The following is a 16,078-nucleotide window of genomic DNA, read 5'->3' on the forward strand; positions in this document are numbered from 1 at the left end:
CACCTTAAACCGACTTAAACCGTTAGCACAACGGATACACCATTCCATTATCATCAATTACATAAAATAGTATCTAATTAGAAAAAAACAGTAATTAAAATTTAGATAATAATAATAATCTAAGGAGAATTCACACACGAGCTTTATCTAGCTTAACTTGGGACCATTTGTCCCAATTTAAGCTAAATAAAACTCGTGTTATGGGTACTAGATAACTAATAAAAATACATATAGATATTTAGATACAGAGGTACTAACTAATAGAAGTGAGATAGGATTCAATTTCATATGAAATAAAAATTATAAATACCAATTAGTCATAATTAATTGTTTATTTTCTCTATATTAAGAAGAAAACAATAGAATGTGTCATTTTGTATATCTGAGAGATACAGACCTTATAGTAAGCGTAAATTAATTGATATAACTCAACACAGTGGTAACGAGTAGATAGTACGAAAGCACTACCGTACAAAGTTGTGATTCAATTAGTTAGATAACTACATTAAAAATAACTTACAAACTAGCTACATATTTCGTATTAATTTTTGGTAAATTATATTTGGCACAACAAAAAAATACCGACATCCATCGTTAGGCAGTTTATTGAGATCATTTCTGTGACCGTAAACACCACAGAATGACTTTTTTTTAGTTATATTAATTTCAAATTAGAGTAGGCACTGATGAAATTTCTATGTTACAAATTTGAAAGTACGAGCACAAAATTGTGGGGTACACAATTAAAAGTTCTTCGATTTTCAAAATATGTGGACTGTATTTCAATTTGTTTCTTATTCTATGGGTCGGCCGGCCGGAGTGGAGTTTTCTTGATCGCATACGCCACCGACGAATATCCTTGGCAATAAAAGAAATAATTTTCCAATTCATATTAAAAATGCTGGGGATTTTGTCTATCTATGTGCATTACAGAAACATCACTGAATTAAGAATGCCCTTCCTTTCTTGAAGTCGGTTAAAAATAGTTAATTAGTTACTAAATTTAACTCATTGGTATAAAAATCTTCATTATAATTTGTACTGCTGACACCTTCCTGTAATAACTGCAATAGTTTCTCATACACGAGTTTTGGAGCGTCTACCGCCCACAGAAAATCTATGTGATTGAATTCTTTTAACGGCACTACATAATGCTCAATTGGATTAGCTATTTGCACATACAGATTCGTTACATCGACGTCACTGGATAACCAGTCATTTTGCGCACTAAACAATGCTATAGGCAGGGTTATTTTATGCACTGGATATTCCGGTGGTAACGAGGTACCATACTGTTTCATGTTTCCATCAGGTCCAAAGTCAAATTGCTGAAAACGGCCGTCTTTACGAATCTCTTGAGCGTAGTGGACCAGTGTCCTTGTCGAAGCTCCAGCCGGCACATGACCTAGTATTATAGGCAACAAAGATCTATTGAACTGCCTCTCGTCATGACCGCAAAGTACAAACATGGAGTTCTCACATATCGCTTCTTCATAATGATTTATTTCACATGCATGTTTTGATAACCATCGAAGAACAGCGTTCTGAGGTAAAAACTCATTTGCTCCAAGTAGTTTCATTAGGTATTCAATGTTGTCACTAAATTTTGCTAGTAGTCTTATTGGGCTTTTTATGTCTGTCATGTAGGCTACAGGAGCCAAAGCAAAGCCAGCTCTCAGAACTTTATTGTATTGAGTCTTTGTAGATAACAGGGCGAACAGCACAGTTGTCCCCATGGAATGGCCTATGTAATTTATTTTGACGTCCCAACCTTTTAACTCCATTATATAATCGATTACTGCGGGTAGGTCATGTTGACTAACATCATGGAAAGTAAAATTCCAAAATTCAAAACTGTCAACGTTTCTAGACACGTGTGCTCTGGAGTAAGTATTGCCTCTGACATTAGCCATCCATACATCATAACCAGCTTCTGACAAGATATAAGCTAATCCTTTATCTGGTCCAGCTATTATCCAATCAGCGGAACTCCCAAGCAACCCATGATGAAGGAGAACCGTTTTCCGAGGACTCACTTTACCTGGAGAATTTTTGGAATATGGTATCCTATGTATTGTGAGGATATACCCATCATCTGTCATAACAGTATGTGACTCTGCAGGATATCCCTGAAGAACTATTAATTGTGGCGTAGTCATGTGTATAGCTGGGTCGTCATTAGAGCATGTATATTCCACTTCTGCAGGGGCAATTGAATCAAAAATCTTATTTTCCTTTAATTCTGCTTCAGCTATATAATCTTTAAATTTCCTTTTAATTCTTGCCTGTTTATCTATTATACTTGGTGGATCGACGTCATTATTTTTCCCAAAGTACGATGTTATCTTGTTGCGCACATTTTCAACGTAGAAATTTTTGATGCTCCTTCCCTTTTCTTTCACATAATTTGTGATTTGTGAAGTTTTATTTGTAACTGCATCTACTATCGAGTTTGGAAGCCAGGAGACATGCCGTGAATCACTGCATTGCATTAATATGAACAATGTAAACACAAGAAGTGGTAGTTTCATTTTGTTTACACGCAGCGTTAGGATAAAACAAGTGTGACGATGTGCCGTGCTCCGACAACTGAACCGATTATTGAAGTTAACATGTAATATACTACTGTATGAGAGGTCAAGGGGAGATATGATTCATTTGCGATACAAATACGTATCTTAATTTACAATATGTCATTAAATAAACAAAGCTAATTTCTGAATCATTCATTATGTCGTACAAATAAATAAATTAATATTATTTACTAAGTATATGATGATAGCTACAGTTATGTATTAAGTAGGTATTCCTACTACTTACTCCTATAAATACTATTCCTATATCTATTTTGCTTTATGTGCTTATTTTATGACGCACTATGCTATGTTTCTTGTCCAAAGTATTCTTATTTATAAATTTATAACTGTAAACACAATCACAGAAATTACAAACATGAATAATCCTAACTGAAGAATAAAAAAATATCTATCCAGACCTTTTAGAGCTATGTACCTATATAGGTACATAGATGAGAGTAAATGCTGATGATTAACCGAAAGAAGATTTAACCGTGCAAAGATTAATTTTTAATAGTAACTTACGTCCAAGTATGTAATTTTTGAAATGATTTCAAAAATTATTATTATGTGAAGATATTTTATTAAAAAAAAAGGATATTTTTAAATTAATTGCACCCATGCAAAGCTTGGGCGGGTCGCCCTGCGGTGAAAGAGAAATGATTTATATTTTTATATGTTTTATAACGAATAAATACAAAAACTATTAGATCAATTTAAAAAAAAAATCACCTACAATCAAGTTCGAATCCCCAATATTTTCTCGATATTACCTCGTACATCCAAACTCACAAACTTTATAGCCCCCAAGCCAAAGATTAATTTCATTAATTATTTCCTTCCGGTTAGAAACTTTTAAGACAGTTAAAATTCACTTAAGCAGCGGTTCTTAGGGCAGGTTGAGGAGCAGCGTTCATAACAATATACTAACATACCTAGGTACATATTGAAAATTAAAATTAATCAGCTGGTTGTAGCGGTGTATTATATATATGTCATACCAACTATTTCCTGCACTTTTGGCTGTTTATTTCGAAAAAAAGTAGGAATTTTTCAAGTTACATTTCATTCAAATCCGTTCAGCAGTTAATCAAGAAAGGTAAGAGACAGACAGATAAACACAGACATACTTTCGTATCAGCCCGAATTTGCACAACACGGGACCCATGCTCCGGGCGGCAAGGTTTAGGGCCTGCGAATTCGAATTTGGCAGAATACACAACTCATCAACGCACTGATGACAACTTCACCGTTGACATGACAGGTATTTTATTTTAATTTTTGATATCTTTGAAGATGAAGATGTAACCGTTAAAAAGCTACAATGTTTAACAGCTACATTAATTGGACAAAGGAAAAATTGAATGTAAATTCTTAGGAGGGCAGCACTTTGTTTTCGCCGCACCTTGATCCGTGGCTGTTTCGCATTTATAATATTTGTATTAATAGTCAGTACCCACAGCTACTAAGTAGTTACAATAAAAATGTGTGACATTGATTTGAATATTACTTACATCACAGTATGGGCATTTTTATTATTATAGTACACGAAATGAATCATTGTTTTAGACTTTAGACTTTTTAACAAAGTGATACACAATTTATGCAAGTATTATTTACGGAATTCATAATAGTTACTCATTTAACAGTTGAGTAAGCACCTCTGTGCATTGAAATCTTTATTTTATACCAGTTTGTACAGCGGCTTCTCTCACCTATGCGCCGTTTAAATTAACTAGTTTATCGCATCACATTTTTCTATGTTAGTAGATAATGGTCATGCAAGTTCGTACAGTGCACTGCCGCATAATCATACAGTGAAACTCAAAATATAGTAATTTAATTTTGGACACTGTCGCATGCATAACTATAAGTACAATGTGTTTTCAATTTACATTATTTAAAATCTATTTTCATAGCTATCAAGATACCATGTCGGATTGACTTCCACGTGGTTTCCCCTGGAAACCATCGTGATAGATTTGTGGCGAATTTGTCACGATGGGCTAATTGACCTGACCTCGTGCTCATATGATCATCCTCCACTGGTTTCCCGCCAGTGAAAACCGTTAGCATAGGCTTGTGCACCATTACATATCATCCCTTAAAAAAATCCCTTAGTGTCCACTAAGGAATTTTTTTTATTGTATTGTTTAGGATATGTTTAATAGACAGATATTGTATAGCATGGAGTCATATAAAATGGTGAAATCGGTTTTTAAAACGCATATAAAGTTAATACTAGAAATATTTTTATCTGAATTGTATTATTGGATTTTCTTACCATAGCTAATGGGTTCATTCAAACGTTGCATAGTTTTTTTTCTTATGGCAATTTTATTTCACTATTTATATGTAATAACAGAGGGCACCACATTCCACACATCAATTATTTTGCTACACGATTTTAAGCTTTAAGCGATTACAGTAAGACTAAAAATAAATTATAGCCCAAGAGCCCACGACTGCCAGACATACGTCATTTTAATAAACGTGAAAGTTCTTGTATGTGTGTCCCCAACACAGGTAAGAACGATCCCCAAATATGAAACCTGGATCGTGGTTCCTTTGGCAGGTACCAGGTAACAAAGGTGTAAAAAAAATCATACCAAATTCGTTATTTTAAGAAACTCCATATTTTCATATATTGTTCGTAGCACTATTATAATTTGCGCTGCTCATTGCCAGACACGTAGTGTGGTTCCAACCCCACGCCGGACCCCCCTAAACTATACTATTTTAGAAATAAACTTACGTCATTTTAATAAAGCTGAAATTTATATATATTATTGAGAGTTCTCTCAAACTGAGTTTCCTAAATTGCCAGACAGTTTTCTTGGTTCCTTATCATACCAGACTCATTGAAACCGTATATTGGGTAACAACGGTGTATACAATTTCATATCAAAATCGTTATTTTAAGATGCTCCATTTTTTCACATATTGCTCGTAACAGTATTATAACTTGCCCTGCTCATTGCCAGACCCTTAGTGTGGTTCCAACCCCCCGCCGGACCCCCCTAAACTATACTATTTTGTAAATAAACTTACGTCATTTTAATAAAGCTGAAATTTATATATATTATTGAGAGTTCTCTCAAACTGAGTTTCCTAAATTGCCAGACAGTTTTCTTGGTTCCTTATCATACCAGACTCATTGAAACCGTATATTGGGTAACAACGGTGTATACAATTTCATATCAAAATCGTTATTTTAAGATGCTGAATTTTTTCACATATTGCTCGTAACAGTATTATAACTTGCCCTGCTCATTGCCAGACCCTTAGTGTGGTTCCAACCCCCGCCGGACCCCCTAAACTATACTATTTTGTAAATAAACTTACGTCATTTTAATAAAGCTGAAATTTATATATATTATTGAGAGTTCTCTCAAACTGAGTTTCCTAAATTGCCAGACAGTTTTCTTGGTTCCTTATTCCACCAGAATCATTGAAACCGTATATTGGATAACAACGGTGTATACAATTTCATGTCAAATTCATTATTTTAAGATGCTCCATTTTTTCACATATTGTTCGTAGCATTATTATAACTTGCGCTGCTCATTGCCAGACACGTAGTGTGGTTCCAACCCCCCGCCGGCCCCCCCTAAACTATACTATTTTATAAATAAACTTACGTCATTTTAATAAAGCTGAACCTTATATATATTATTGAGAGAACTATTAAACTGAGTTTCCTAAATTGCCAGACAGTTTTCTTGGTTCCTTATCCTACCAAACTCATTGAAACCATATATTGGGTAACAACGGTGTATACAATTTCATATCAAATTCGTTATTTTAAGATGCTCCATTTTTTCACATATTGCTCGTAACAGTATTATAACTTGCGCTGCTCATTGCCAGACACGTAGTGTGGTTCCAACCCCCCGCCGGACCCCCCTAAACTATACTATTTTAGAAATAAACTTACGTCATTTTAATAAAGCTGAAATTTATATATATTATTGAGAGTTCTCTCAAACTGAGTTTCCTAAATTGCCAGACAGTTTTCTTGGTTCCTTATCATACCAGACTCATTGAAACCGTATATTGGGTAACAACGGTGTATACAATTTCATGTCAAATTCATTATTTTAAGATGCTCCATTTTTTCACATATTGCTCGTAACAGTATTATAACTTGCTCTGCTCATTGCCAGACCCTTAGTGTGGTTCCAAGCCCCCGCCGGACCCCCCTAAACTATACTATTTTGTAAATAAACTTACGTCATTTTAATAAAGCTGAAATTTATATATATTATTGAGAGTTCTCTCAAACTGAGTTTCCTAAATTGCCAGACAGTTTTCTTGGTTCCTTATAATACCAGACTCATTGAAACCGTATATTGGGTAACAACGGTGTATACAATTTCTATCAAATTCGTTATTTTAAGATGCTCCATTTTTTCACATATTGCTCGTAACAGTATTATAACTTGCTCTGCTCATTGCCAGACCCTTAGTGTGGTTCCAACCCCCCGCCGGACCCCCCTAAACTATACTATTTTGTAAATAAACTTACGTCATTTTAATAAAGCTGAAATTTATATATATTATTGAGAGTTCTCTCAAACTGAGTTTCCTAAATTGCCAGACAGTTTTCTTGGTTCCTTATAATACCAGACTCATTGAAACCGTATATTGGGTAACAACGGTGTATACAATTTCATATCAAATTCGTTATTTTAAGATGCTCCATTTTTTCACATATTGCTCGTAACAGTATTATAACTTGCTCTGCTCGTTGCCAGACCCTTAGTGTGGTTCCAACCCCCCGCCGGACACCCCCAAACTATACTATTTTATAAATAAATTTACGTTATTTTAATAAAGCTGAACTTTATATATGTTATTGAGAGAACTATTAAACTGAGTTTCCTAAATTCCCAGACAGTTTTCTTGGTTCGACAACGATCAGAGCAAGTTATAATACTGTTACGAGCAATATGTGAAAAAATGGAGCATCTTAAAATAACGAATTCGGTATGAAATTGTATACACCGTTGTTACCCAATATACGGTTTCAATGAGTCTGGTAGGATAAGGAACCAAGAAAACTGTCTGGCAATTTAGGAAACTCAGTTTAATAGTTCTCTCAATAATATATATAAGGTTCAGCTTTATTAAAATGACGTAAGTTTATTTATAAAATAGTACAGTTTAGGGGGTCCGGCGGGGGGTTGGAACCACACTACGTGTCTGGCAATGAGCAGCGCAAGTTATAATAATGCTACGAACAATATGTGAATAAATGGAGCATCTTAAAATAATGAATTTGACATGAAATTGTATACACCGTTGTTATCCAATATACGGTTTCAATGATTCTGGTGGAATAAAGAACCAAGAAAACTGTCTGGCAATTTAGGAAACTCAGTTTGAGAGAACTCTCAATAATATATATAAATTTCAGCTTTATTAAAATGACGTAAGTTTATTTACAAAATAGTATAGTTTAGGGGGGTCCGGCGGGGCGTTGGAACCACACTAAGGGTCTGGCAATGAGCAGGGCAAGTTATAATACTGTTACGAGCAATATGTGAAAAAATGGAGCATCTTAAAATAACGAATTTGATATGAAATTGTATACACCGTTGTTACCCAATATACGGTTTCAATGAGTCTGGTATTATAAGGAACCAAGAAAACTGTCTGGCAATTTAGGAAACTCAGTTTGAGAGAACTCTCAATAATATATATAAATTTCAGCTTTATTAAAATGACGTAAGTTTATTTACAAAATAGTATAGTTTAGGGGGGTCCGGCGGGGGGTTGGAACCACACTAAGGGTCTGGCAATGAGCAGGGCAAGTTATAATACTGTTACGAGCAATATGTGAAAAATGGAGCATCTTAAAATAACGATTTTGATATGAAATTGTATACACCGTTGTTACCCAATATACGGTTTCAATGAGTCTGGTATGATAAGGAACCAAGAAAACTGTCTGGCAATTTAGGAAACTCAGTTTGAGAGAACTCTCAATAATATATATAAATTTCAGCTTTATTAAAATGACGTAAGTTTATTTCTAAAATAGTATAGTTTAGGGGGTCCGGCGGGGGTTGGAACCACACTACGTGTCTGGCAATGAGCAGCGCAAGTTATAATAGTGCTACGAACAATATATGAAAATATGGAGTTTCTTAAAATAACGAATTTGGTATGATTTTTTTTACACCTTTGTTACCTGGTACCTGCCAAAGGAACCACGATCCAGGTTTCATATTTGGGGATCGTTCTTACCTGTGTTGGGGACACACATACAAGAACTTTCACGTTTATTAAAATGACGTATGTCTGGCAGTCGTGGGCTCTTGCTCTATTAGATTATAGAAGTGTGTTCTGGCATTGCGTTACGTACGTGGCTTCTTTGTATCTTTTCTTTTTATTACTTGTCATTTTGCATTCGTATTACATTAAATCGTAAAATAGATTCCAAATCACTCTACATTACTCGCAATATAACATTGCAAGTTTAAATTAATATTATAATTATCTACAGTCAATATTTATTTTCGGAAATGAGCATTTAATTTCCGTTATATCAAGAACTGACACAATGGACTTAGACGATCGCAATAACTCATCGCACAGAAGCCATAGAAATTTCTATCAACATGTATTTTACATTGGAACTTGACGATAAATTTGGAAGTATTGGATTGGGAAAGATGCCAAAGGAAGTAGCAGCAGTATTCCGCTGAAATGCAGTAGAGGTATATACCAAAAACAATAGAACGAAGTGTAACTGATTTACTCAGTTTATCTTTGTTCTTTTTTATTAAAGAAAAATGAAATTCATGAACTGTCTGTGTTTATGAAGTTTAAAAGTTAAAATGTTTTTCTTATAGCCACATACTTTATACTCGTCAAATATGTAACTGATAAGTATAAAGTACTTATTTTCTTATTGTTTTCATAATCACTTATTCAGTTCGTATAAGTACGTAAATTAATTTTGTAGTTAGTATATATGTGTAATTATCCCGGGTACCATGTTTATTGGGACTTCCACATACGATGGAATCAATAATATTTAATAAGTATTTATTTCACTAGTAATTGTATATTTAAAGACAAGATCTTATCGATATCTTGACTTTAAAAACTCAATTTTGTTCAATTGCACATTAGTTTTCCTTTTTTCCATTGAGATGTTCAAAACCTTCATTCTATGAATCCAGTTTGCGGGTACTATGTTCATCGTGTTATGAACCTGGTGATAGAACTTACCGTCAGTGGGCTAGCCAAAGTCATAGTATATTTTTGATTATAATATTTCTGATTGCAACTCATTATGTGCATAATAGTCAATAAAATATCAATGCAATATTTTTCATAAAAATATATGCAAATCCTAACAGGATATAAAACAGAATAGGGAGTGGATTAGGCCTACTGGGGAAACCACTATAAAAAAACGCACCAAGTGTTCTACCTCTTGGTGGTGTGGAAATGAACACAAAAAAAATCTAAAATATATAATGTATTTTAAAAATATACAAGTATGTACTAGAAAATGTGTTTTATTTCATTACATAATTCATTAAAATCTCCAATTTTCCACTTTTCCAGTTCAAGTTCAAGATGTTCTTTCTGAAGGCTATCATAATCTGCTGAATCTAGAAGTTATTACACAATTTTTAAAGGGGATAAAAATATGAATAACAAATATTATTATATTATCACTTTGTGTTTACATTGTGTACATAAGGAAGAATGTAAATACTTTAGGCTTTAAAGAACAAAAAGGAATTCAGTTGTTTCTTGCCAGTCCTTATTTGAATCTGTATTCTGAACTATGGTAGGGAAAAATAATGCAAAATATATATCCATAAGCAGCTAATTGTCCTACATGAAGAAATTATTTTTGATTTGTGTTTGCTGTTTGATAATTGGATAAAGTATGAAAGTAAACAAGCAGAATAACAGCATATAAATAAAAAGATATACTAACTGTATACTGTAAACCATCCACTTATTTCACAAGCAGCAATGTTGAAGGCATTTGTCTGCTTTGCAATGACACTGCTCTTTCTAGGCCATATCAAGATCCGCAATACATCTCTATCAATATCACTAGATCTTTGTTTAACAGTCTGCCCTCTAGTTATGAATATATTATGTGCAATAGATTTTTCTAAAAAATATTCCAGAAGTTTGTATATTTCACTAGTTACTTTCATAGCAGAATTTTGATCTTGTATTTCAAAACAAAAGCCAGGAATTGGGTAGTCATCAAAGTAATAGATGTCATTAATTAAGTGAGTACATTTCTGAAAAAAGGTGGGGTTAAATGTCTTATTGTGCTTTTATAAATAAAGAGGTAATTTCCGAAGATTTACACTGTCTCAATTTTGGTTATTACACAGTAATAATTTTTATTAAGATTAAAATTAGTAAGAAATAATGTCTGACACATACATTGTGTGTTATAATAATGATATTATAGAACTTACTATAGATTCCACTGGAAGGTTACTTTTCTCCAGAAACAAGTGATAGTGAAGATGATTGACTGAGGCCAGTCCACACAAACTATTGAATGCAAATCGCAAGTCACTGTAAAACATATGAATTGAGAAAACAGTTGAGAAGATTTAAAAATCTTTTTTTGGTGTACATTGTCTGTACTTACCGATCTCCAGCCAGATAGAATATTTTAACAGCCAACTGCAAACTTTCTAAGGTAACTATTTGTGGCAAACAGTTATTGATTGAAGGACATACCAAAGTGTGGTAATGAGACAGTGGACTTACATTTACCAATAGTGCATGCTGGGATGATTCTAAAAATAAAAAAACAAACTCATTAAGCACTTTTAGGAAAGTAAGCATCAAATAAATATTAGCAAATACATTACAAAAATTTAAGTAAATAGTACCTAATTAGATTTACCATTATCATCTGTTAAATAAAAAAGTATTTCCTTTGGTGATATTTTTGTAAAATTGAATTCATTATTGTTAAATGGTTGACATATATTTTCAATATGTTCTGGCATTCTCCTCTTAGTGCCACGGTCTGGATTTAACTACACAATAAAAAAGACATGTTTTATCAATTATAAAATAAAATTATATAATTATGAAATTTTACTTATAGTTTTCCTACCTGAATTACATATTTATCGTCTATTGACTTTTTCTGTAAATTTAGTATTTTATACCTGAATAAACCTGTTTCACTATGGAGCTCATCCCATTTCTGTTTCAAAAGTTGTATGAATTTATATTTCTGATTACTATCGATGAAATAGCTAAACTTATACATTACTTATATAGGTATAATGAATTAAGCAATAAGTAGTGTTGTCAATAATATTTGGGTGTGTAATATAAGATAAGGGAATTTTCTTTTTAGAATATTTTTTTTATAAATAGTCGATATGTTGATAAATGCATCAACAGCAATCAACAGCAGACAGTTAGGCAGGCTGTCAATCAACTATGGTTGTGTGTTCTGTCCACAGAACACCAATATCCTTATAACTGTCTACTGTCAAGTGACAGCAATTTTATTTTTATATGGCGGGTTGTCCGTGGTTCCCTTTGCCTTTCCATTAAAGGATATTTTTTTTTTTTCCCATCCATTAAAGGATAATATACAGAATCAATTTTTTTTTCATTTTAACGACTTGGCAAATTGGTGCATTTGCCTCAGATAATTCGGAAACGGTAATGCGTTAATGGGAGATTATATGGAAACTGAATTTACATCAAAGGAGTATGAGAAAATATACAGATTTTTTTAATATCTATAAAATGAAACAAAAGAAAATATTGATTATAGAGACCTATTAGTCAACCTTCAGGGGATTGGCTCTCGTATAGAAAATATTCGTTTCGTAAAAAAGGATATTTTCTACTGGTATTTATACTCGTTTTCCGTCAATAGATTTCTTTCATCATTGGGCAGTATAGTAAACCAAATTTATTATTAATTGTAATTAGGTTCGAGATATGTAGGCAGGGCATCATCAAAAGAGGAGGTTGATTTAGGTCTTAACACCACAGCAGTATCTATAATTATTTCATAATCCATAATCGCATCCATTAAAGACGCGATAATGTTTATTCAATTTCTTCTATGGAAAATTCGATATCGAAACTAAAGTTTGGTCGGTCACTATTTCCAGATTAAGCTCTCTAATTAAGTTTCACTACACGATCCGAGTAAAAAATAATGAACAATTGTCATAGAATAGATAGCTTATGAAAAAGAAAAGGGGAGAAATTTTTCTATAAAACCGGAAATTTTAAAATAAGTGTACTTAACATCAATAGTATAAACCTTGCTGTTAAGTTATCCAAAGCCGTAAAGCTAGTTAAAAATATATCTTGCACAAGAGAAAATTAGTTATACGGTGGCTCTTGCGATTGAAGAGTAACAATCGCAAGAGCGATTGTATCCCCAAATAATTAACTACCGACCATAGGGTCATCCGTAAGTGTAAATGTGGCCCTAATAACAAGAACTTGTTCTTAGGGTCTGATATTAATCTATTAAAAAAGCAGCACCAAAGAAATTTTAGAGTATTGTTAGTAATGTGGACTAATATCTCTATTCCTAGCAATGATCCATATCAGGTTCATTTCCACGCGGTTTCCCCTGGAAACCATTGTGATAAATTCGTGGCAAATTTACCACGATGGGCTAACTGACCTGATCTCACGCGCATCTTATCAACTTCCGCTACCAGTGGAAGATGATAAGATGAGCTTGAGAGTCAGTGTAAACGTTCGAGCAAGCGGATACTCTGTTCCATTTTCTTCCATAAAAGAAACTAAATAACCTACAAATGGGGTTTGGTGTTAAAATCTTTACATATAATTAAATATTAACCTACTGAATTTTGCAATATAAAAATAAGCAGTTTAATAATAAATAAAAATCATGAATAATATAAAATAATATTATATATATTTATTTTAATACAAAATTTTATTACTCATATATTTATAGCATATATAAACTAAATTGGATTGTTAGGATTTTGAGGATTACTCTCATCATAAAGTAATAATATATCCATTATTTTTTGTGAGGCTACGGCTGCTTCATATGAGTTCATTTCAGATAGTTTCTTAGTTACTGTACGGCCTACATGACCATGTTTTGTATTATCCAATCCAAATGCATCATTTTGCATACCCTTGAACACTTTTATTAAATTATCCACAATGACTTTGCATTTTATATTCGGATCATTTGAGTTATCATGGTAGTCCTCATCACTGCTCCAGGCCTGTTGTATTTGGATATTCTAAAAGTAAAATATAGGTAATATTTAGTACTACTAGGATGCATAATCCAAAATCATGTGGTTGTTAACAGAATATCTAAATATTATTTCAAATTCCTAGCTTATTTAATACTAAGAATAACTAAATATAGTATAGTATATGTACACTAGAACTTGTAAATAGCATAGTTTTTATGCCCAATACTTACATTAATATTAATTTCTTGTTGTTCACCAATTTCTTCGATGTTTAATTGAGATGCTGATTCATTTTTTATTTTTTTGTTAACTTTGGTTAAAAATTGGCATGCATTCCATAGGTGCCAATTTATTGTGTACTCCTGAAGATATGAGAGAAATAGCAAATAAATACAATTGTAATGGCAGAAAATGCTAATATTTATTACAGAGCTTGAATAAGCACAAAAATAGCTATATAAGTATCTTGGTTTGACCTATATCAGCCTATATATAGTCAGCTTGTATTATGAGATGTGTTTTAGTTGAACAATAAGATATGGCAGTGAAATTACAGGGAATGGAAGGTTACATCTCATTTTTTCAGCAGGAAGTTAGTAAATGCAGAATTTACACTATTGTGAATTAATAGTCCTTTTGATTTATAAGGTTACTCTTTTTTTAATTGAGGGTTTTGGGTTATTGTCAGGTGTTAAGACCTGTAGCACTACAGACTACATAAATCTATTGTATATTATAGTTGATCTAGTTGCATTTGGATTGGATAATATAAAACATGTCCATATATATATATACATAGCATGTAGCCATTGTTTCACAAAATATGGATTTATTAATAATTTATAATAACAGCAAACCTCATAATCCTAAGAATGCAATTTATTTATTATTTATTATACAGAGGCTATAATATACGACTATACTACTTGTGAATTAAAACAGTCTAAATTTTAATTATTCAACTAAATTTAATGTTTAGTATAGACTAAGTTAGTAGTAAAGTAGGTGTTTGTGACTTAATTTTTAATGTGTAAGCCGATGATTATATTTTTAATTCATTAAGGAGGTAGGGGATTGCTAGCAATGTATTTTGTCAGGTTGACGTTCAAGTGGTTACCTCTGGATACCATCATGATAAATTCCTGGCGAAAATGCCATGATGAGTGATGACTGACCAGACTTAATCGCATCCTTTATTGGTGCCCCGCTAGCGTAAACACGCACAGGCGGTTGCATAATTCCATTATCATAAATAAAGATATATCAAAGATAGCCACTAACTTCACCATCGGCTTTCGCACGACTCGCTTTTAATTTTCGTAAATAATTCGCATAGGTAGATCTTATGTTCGTCCATCGATCTTTTACTGCTTGACCAGTAAATTCATTGCCGTATTTAGATGCAAATTCTGCGTACGTTTGATCCCTGCTTTTAACTGATGTGTATTTAGGATGTTTAGGGTTCCAAATGCTTGGTCTGCTTTCTATAAATTTAACAAGTTTCAAATTCATCTTTCTTGTCCAAAAAACCTTTTCTTTAGCAAAATCCGTTAGCATTTTGTTATTTATTTTTGTCAAAACATGTAAGTTTGCGTTTCACCTGTTTACATATTTATTTATGTTTTATTTTGAAAATTCATTTACTGAAATATCAATACATAAAAGTAAGTAAACAGAATGATGAAATGAATGAAGGATATAACATTTTGAATGAAATTGAATGAATGATTTTTATTTTTTTTATAGATTTTATTGGCTCTGGATGTTGAGTGATGCCATTACCCTTGTCAGAAATGTAATTGAAACTGCCCGTAATATTTGTTAAAATAATATACATGTAAGGGGATCCCTTACAGGTCTATTATTATAGTTAAAAGATTAATGTTTTAGTGGGAATAAATATTATTTATATATACAAAAGACTAATGTAAAATTATTTCATTCATGTCTTATTATTATATATTTATTTATTTACTTTATAATTATTCATTTCATTAATTATTTCAATAATAAAATAAATTATTAGAGGAATTGACCTATGGAATTAAAGTTTTGCGTCAGGAAACACGAAATTTTATTTCACTTGGGATCTTTAAAACAAGGCAAAAATACCCATCCTTTCTAATTTATATTGTCCAAGACCTTGCTTCTGTGTTTTGTTGTTGTAAAAAAACTAAAAGGATTGTGGTAAAATTATAAGACAGAAAAGTGGTTAATTGCTCAGTGACTGAATGGTGTATACCTCTGTTTATTTCCCTTTCAGTCGCT

At 32.5% G+C, this 16,078-nt stretch overlaps 3 protein-coding genes across 3 annotated transcripts; all 3 read right to left on the reverse strand.

Annotated features, from left to right (window-relative positions):
• Positions 1 to 322: 322 nt before the first annotated feature.
• Positions 323 to 2,606, reverse strand: LOC131842201 (gastric triacylglycerol lipase-like). Its single transcript, XM_059190732.1, has one exon. The coding sequence runs from the start codon at positions 2,529 to 2,531 to the stop codon at positions 987 to 989; it is 1,545 nt and encodes a 514-aa protein (XP_059046715.1). The 5' UTR covers positions 2,532 to 2,606; the 3' UTR covers positions 323 to 986.
• A 7,491-nt stretch (positions 2,607 to 10,097) lies between these two features.
• Positions 10,098 to 12,053, reverse strand: LOC131842223 (GDP-D-glucose phosphorylase 1). The gene is made up of 6 exons (XM_059190758.1): positions 11,701 to 12,053; positions 11,485 to 11,620; positions 11,224 to 11,374; positions 11,045 to 11,147; positions 10,543 to 10,861; positions 10,098 to 10,207 (listed from the first exon to the last, which is right to left on the reverse strand). Exons 1-6 carry the CDS (start codon positions 11,857 to 11,859, stop codon positions 10,098 to 10,100), a joined length of 978 nt encoding a protein of 325 aa, XP_059046741.1. The 5' UTR covers positions 11,860 to 12,053.
• Positions 12,054 to 13,542: 1,489 nt separating this feature from the next.
• On the reverse strand, positions 13,543 to 15,488 carry LOC131842244 (uncharacterized). The gene is made up of 3 exons (XM_059190786.1): positions 15,092 to 15,488; positions 14,041 to 14,172; positions 13,543 to 13,852 (listed from the first exon to the last, which is right to left on the reverse strand). Exons 1-3 carry the CDS (start codon positions 15,365 to 15,367, stop codon positions 13,562 to 13,564), a joined length of 699 nt encoding a protein of 232 aa, XP_059046769.1. The 5' UTR covers positions 15,368 to 15,488; the 3' UTR covers positions 13,543 to 13,561.
• Between the last annotated feature and the right edge of the window lie 590 nt (positions 15,489 to 16,078).

This window comes from Achroia grisella, unplaced genomic scaffold (genome assembly GCF_030625045.1).
Source record: "Achroia grisella isolate CSIRO2021 unplaced genomic scaffold, CSIRO_AGI_Agris_v1 utg215, whole genome shotgun sequence".
NCBI lineage: Eukaryota > Metazoa > Arthropoda > Insecta > Lepidoptera > Pyralidae > Achroia > Achroia grisella.